Source organism: Aedes albopictus, chromosome 1 (assembly GCF_035046485.1).
Source record: "Aedes albopictus strain Foshan chromosome 1, AalbF5, whole genome shotgun sequence".
Taxonomy (NCBI): domain Eukaryota; kingdom Metazoa; phylum Arthropoda; class Insecta; order Diptera; family Culicidae; genus Aedes; species Aedes albopictus.
In genome coordinates, this window is record NC_085136.1 from 57161347 (window position 1) to 57166907 (window position 5561).

Sequence of the window (5561 nt, forward strand, 5' to 3'; positions counted from 1 at the left end):
GGAATGGTAAGAAACTTCTGGAAGCTTCTCAGGAACTGCGAACTGTTTCATTTCATTTCAGTCACCGTGAATTTATGTTCGGAGCGCATACAGCCGAGCAGTAAACTCGCGAGTAATTAGCAAAATTATGCTGAGGGTAAGAGAACTTCCAGAGACTTCCGGAAAGTTCTCGAAAATTAAAGTAGTTAAATAATTCAGAACATTCCAGAACGTTCTTCTTTTTCTCTGAAACTTTCAGTTATTGCCAAGCTGAGAAGCATGCTTTGTTCCAATTGGGACGTTATGCCAAAAGAAAGAAGAAAATGTTTCGTAATATTGCATCTTCTTTCTGGTGCGTCGAGAAACTTCTAGAAGGTCTCGAATATTTAAGAAATTCAATACTCCGGAAAATTCCAGAACCTTCTTCTTCTTTTCTTCTGGAGCTTTCAGTAACTCCCAGAAAGTTCTTGGAATTTTCAGAATATCGATGTTCCAGATCATTCTATGGTGAAACATTTCAATGAAACATTTCAAAGCGTGACGGAAGGACAGACAACTCTGGGCTTTTATATATATGATGTTTTATTTAACGATTAAACATAACCAAATATAAGTCACAAAACTTACATGAATAGTTTCCTTCAAGTGAACAAATTCTCCTCTTCTTTCTTCTGAACCTTGCCTCACTCTTAGCGAAATTTCCTTCCTTTCAGCATCAATGATGTATATGGTAAATTTTATATTTAGTAATTATTTTCTGATTACTTATTTCTACTTACTGACTGATATAGTGGAATTTATTAGAAAACTGTAACTGTAAGTTCCCGGCAGCTAGCGGCGAAATAAAGATACTTCTAGAAATGAAATCAATTAATTTGCTTGTCTGTTAACGGCAATTCTTCACTTACGTCCAAATCACTCAACTAATAGAAGAAAAAGGAATATATTTAAAGGAATATCTAACAGGAATATCCGACGTTAATTAATTTATAATTTTACCACGTGATAATAGAAGATTATGCAATTCACTCTCGTTCTGATTAGATTTTGTTTTGGTTCTTTTCCTTCGTTGACGTATAACATTTAATCTTAAGGTTGCCCCAACTTAGCTTCGCTGCTGTGGTCGTGTGCAGTACCCGTGTTGCCAGTGGGCGGTGCCTCAACAGCCCCTCCCCGTGACTCTTGCGCAGATTCATTTGAGCCAGAGTTCACCGTCCGAATTTCTGGTACCGCTAGTTTTGCCACTGCACGACGATACAAACCTTTCTTCGTTCGAACTATAGCCTGTCGAACACGTCCATCAGCACTTCGAATTACCTCTTGTACAACTCCTCGTACCCAAAGTTTCCTGTTGTCTTCGTCAGCTACAAACACAATGTCACCCTCTGTAATTGGCTCCGACTCTGCATGCCACTTCGAACGCTTATTTATCGACGGGAGGTACTCCTCCAGCCAACGCTTCCAGATCTTGTTAGATAACTGCTGAGATCGCTTGTAGCTGTCGCGTAGAGCTTCCGCATCTCCAGTCATCGATTCGAAGACATCACGGCCAGCTGATGGTAGGCCACGAATAAAATGATTTGGGTTAGTGATTCAGCCTCTGCAGACTCTTGCGGTACGTACGTTAGAGGACGACTGTTAATCATATCTTCCACATCTGCCAAAGTCGTCAGTAGAACCTCGTCTGTTAACTTACGCCCGTCTTCAAACACTTTCATCGCCTCTTTTACTGAACGAACAAGCCTTTCCCAGGCTCCACCCATATGAGGTGCAGCGGGTGGATTGAAATTCCATTTTGTCCTGGCATCCGTAAAAATATCACTACAGTTTTCGCTGATGCTACCGATGACTTCTTTACTCGCCCCTACAAAGTTTGTTCCGTTATCGGAAAAAAACTCAATTGGCATACCGCGCCGGCATGCAAAACGACGAATTGCCATCACACAGCTTTGTGAGGACAAACTGTGCGAAACCTCTAAGTGTATGGCTCTAGTAGTCAAGCAGGTGAACAATGATACCCAACGCTTCTCTGTATGGCGGCCGACTGTGACTATCAATGGACCAAAGTAGTCTACTCCGGTGAAGCTAAATGGACGCAAATTCGGGGTTAGACGTTGGATAGGGAGCGGTGCCATTCGAGGAACTTTTGGGCGACATTTATGTATTTTGCACCATATGCATTCCTGCATTACCTTCTTAAGTTGTGCTCTGATGTGCGAGATGTAGAACCTCTGCCTCAATTCATTCACCACTGTTTCACGATTTGCGTGACCGAACTTCTGATGATAGTACTCCAATAGCTTGATAGTAATGGGATGCTTCCTTGGTAGTACAATCGGAAATCGAACTTCGAAAGGGAGAAATTGGGCTTCCGCTGTCCTGCCTTCGTGGCGAAGTATACCAAACTCGTCAAGAACTAGTGACAGCTTATGAAGGTCACTGTCCTTTTCTGCCTTCGGTAAATTCTTTCCACTTCTGTTTTGTTGAAGAATCCGAATCTCGGCTGCAAACCGCTCACCTTGGGCCATCTTCCACAGGAACCGTTCGGCATCTTGGAACTCCTCTCTTCGCAATGCTTGTTTATTCGATGGGACCAAACGCCGAACTACGCTTCTCACTTTGTCTGTAGTTGGAAGGGCTTCAATCGGCCTCCCCTGTTGCCTTCTACGAAGATTTCTGATGAATCGATGAACGCATGCGACTGTCCTTACCAGAACATTCCATTTAGAGAATCTCATCACGTCCACAATCGGCTCCGCAAACTCCAGATCGTGAAACAAAAACGTAGTACGAAGCTCTTCACGAACATTTGGTGTTATCTCCGGCTGAGTTGGCCACGCCTCTTCCGGCAGATACAAAAATGATGGACCCTTATACCATCGACTGTCTGTCTCCAATTTCGGCCCGTTGCTCCACTTGGTTACTTCGTCCGCTACGTTGAGCCTGGTCGGTACCCAGCGCCAGTCAGAAGCCATCGTTCGATTCAAAATTTCACCTACTCGCAGTGCGGTGAAAATTCTATAACGCCACAAATCCGATCTAATCCAAGAATGAACCGTACGCGAGTCAGTCCACAAGTACACCCGTTGTATCTCCAAGTTGTGACTCTCCTTGATCGTGCTCACCATACGGGCGCCCAGCACAGCTGCCATCAATTCTAACCGCGGAATAGTGCACGGCTTTAATGGCGCCACTTTTGACTTCGCTTGCACTAATGAACATCTAGGAACTCCACCAGCCATAATACGAAAATACGCTACACAGCCGTAAGCGCACTCACTGGCATCAGTAAAGATGTGCAACTCCAGGGAATCTTTCTTGAGCAGGATGCCGTCTCCGAAATGGTAACGAGGAACTTTCACAGATTCTACAACTGACAGACGACTTATCCATAACGCCCATTTTCGCGCAGATTCATCATCTATTGTTTCGTCCCATTCACATCCTGTTCTCCACAAGCTTTGAATCAGGATTCTACCGTAGATCGTAAACGGTGCTAGAAGCCCTAGCGGATCAAACAGGCTCATAACGCAGCTCAAAACTATTCGTTTGGTAGGTCTTTTCCCTTCGAATAAATAGGGTAGCAAATCGTCCCTTATTTTGGTGGAGAACTTGAACACGTCTTCAGCTGGACTCCAGATAATACCCAATACTCGTTCTGTATCCGTAGATTTGTCCCGATTGAAGTGTACCGCTTCGCTTCTCTCCGTTTCACCCAACTGTTGCAGGAACGCCTCGGAATTGGATACCCAGTTCCTTATTTCGAAGCCGGCCTGGGAGTGTATGAACCGGACTTCTCTAGCTCGCTGAACTGCTTCTTCGACGGTATGTGTGCTGTCAAAATAGTCGTCCACGTAGTGTTTCCTAACGACCGCCATGGACGCTTCTGGATACTTTGACTCCCACTGCTTGGCGTTACTATCTTTTACGTACATGGCTTGGCTAGGGGAACAGGTCGCGCCAAATATGGCACAATCCATTACATAGACCTGTCCAGAGAAAAGGAACCGTTGAGCTTGTCTGTCTTCTGGCCGAATCCTCACTTGGTGAAACATCTCCCTGATGTCGCCACCAAACCCTATACGATGTTCCCGAAATTGACAGATCACTGATGGCAACGACGTGAGGAAATCCGGTCCTTTTAGTAGTTGCGAATTGAGTGAAACACCTTGCACAGCAGCCGCAGCATCCCACACTAAACGCACCTTACCCGGTTTCTTCGGATTTAGCACGACACTCAGTGGCAAATACCACACCTTCCTGGGATCGACGCTGGTCAACTCGTTTTCTGTTGCTTTGTGACAGTAGCCTTTGTGCTGGTACTCCACGATCTGGGTTTGAACGTTCTTTTCAAGCTCTGGATCCTTTTGCAGTCTTCTCTCTAAGCACTTCATTCGCCAATGCGCCATCGAGTAGCTATCTGGAAACTGTGGATCATCTTCTTTCCACAGCAGTCCCGTTTGGAATCGATCACCTATCTTCTCAGTTGTGCTTTCCATGATATGCCGGGCTCGTAGATCCTCGTTTGACTCCGGCAGCACATCCACTGAAATACCAGCATCTTCTAAAGCGTAATGGGACCGTAACAAATCGTGTAGCTCTTGGTTGGTTACGCCGTCGCACGAATGATATCCAACATAGGGCGATGTCACTTCATCGGGAATTTGCGAACCATAGACCGTCCATCCAAGCTTTGACCTCACGGCGATTGGCTCTCCTGGTTTACCGACTCGTGACTCCAGTGGAGCGAACAGATGGAGATGCTTTAGTCCAATTAGAATTTTTGGCGGCTCCTTGTCGTAGTCTACCACTGGTAGATTTTGAAGATGTCGGTACTGGTTTGCCATTTCAGCATACCGCAATGCTTGTTCTGGAAGCTTGAGGGATTGCACTGTATGTACATTCCGGATCAAGTACTTCTCGTTCGATCCTCGTGCGGACAGCGTCAATTGGAGCTGCTGTGACTCTCTTTCAAGTCTTGTCATACCAGCCGTCCAGGTTACCCGAAGTGGTAAAGTTTGGCCCTTTATTTTAAGCCGGTTTGTCAGAGAACTTTCTATCAGTGTGTAGGACGAGCCTTCGTCCAAAAATGCCAGCGTGTTGATTGCATGGTAACCGTTGTAGATAGTTACTGCCACCATTCGAAATATTACCGGTTGACACAGGCCGACCTGCATGTGGGCACAGAGAACAGACATCCAAGTCCAGTTCCGAAACTGTGTAAGGAATTTAACGGCCATTTGAAATCGGCAACACATGTGGCAATAGCGTGGCGCTGCAATCGGTTAATTTCCCATACTAACTTTATTCACCACTTGAAATGTTTCAATTCACCACTGACTGTGGCAATATGGTGTTTGGTGGCGTTAGTGTTGTCATCGTGTATTGGTTTGCAACCTTACTCAAGTAAAGATTGAAATCCTTACACAGCTTCCCCAATGAAATTTGTTCTAGCCTGGATGTCTGTTCTCTGTGCCACTACCTACATTAACCGTGGCACCATGCGTATGAACAAATCCCTCATGCCCTTCTTTGTTAGCTTTCCCTTTCCTGCTTGGGCGGTTGTCGTGCGGCGCCCGAGG

At 45.4% G+C, this 5561-nt stretch overlaps 1 protein-coding gene across 1 annotated transcript; it reads right to left on the bottom strand.

Moving 5' to 3' along the window:
• Nucleotides 1-564: 564 nt before the first annotated feature.
• On the bottom strand, nt 565-5155 carry LOC134284952 (uncharacterized). Its single transcript, XM_062844586.1, has 2 exons — nt 1603-5155; nt 565-1532 (listed from the first exon to the last, which is right to left on the bottom strand). The coding sequence occupies exons 1-2, from the start codon at nt 5118-5120 to the stop codon at nt 1523-1525; spliced, it is 3528 nt and encodes a 1175-aa protein (XP_062700570.1). The 5' UTR covers nt 5121-5155; the 3' UTR covers nt 565-1522.
• Between the last annotated feature and the right edge of the window lie 406 nt (nt 5156-5561).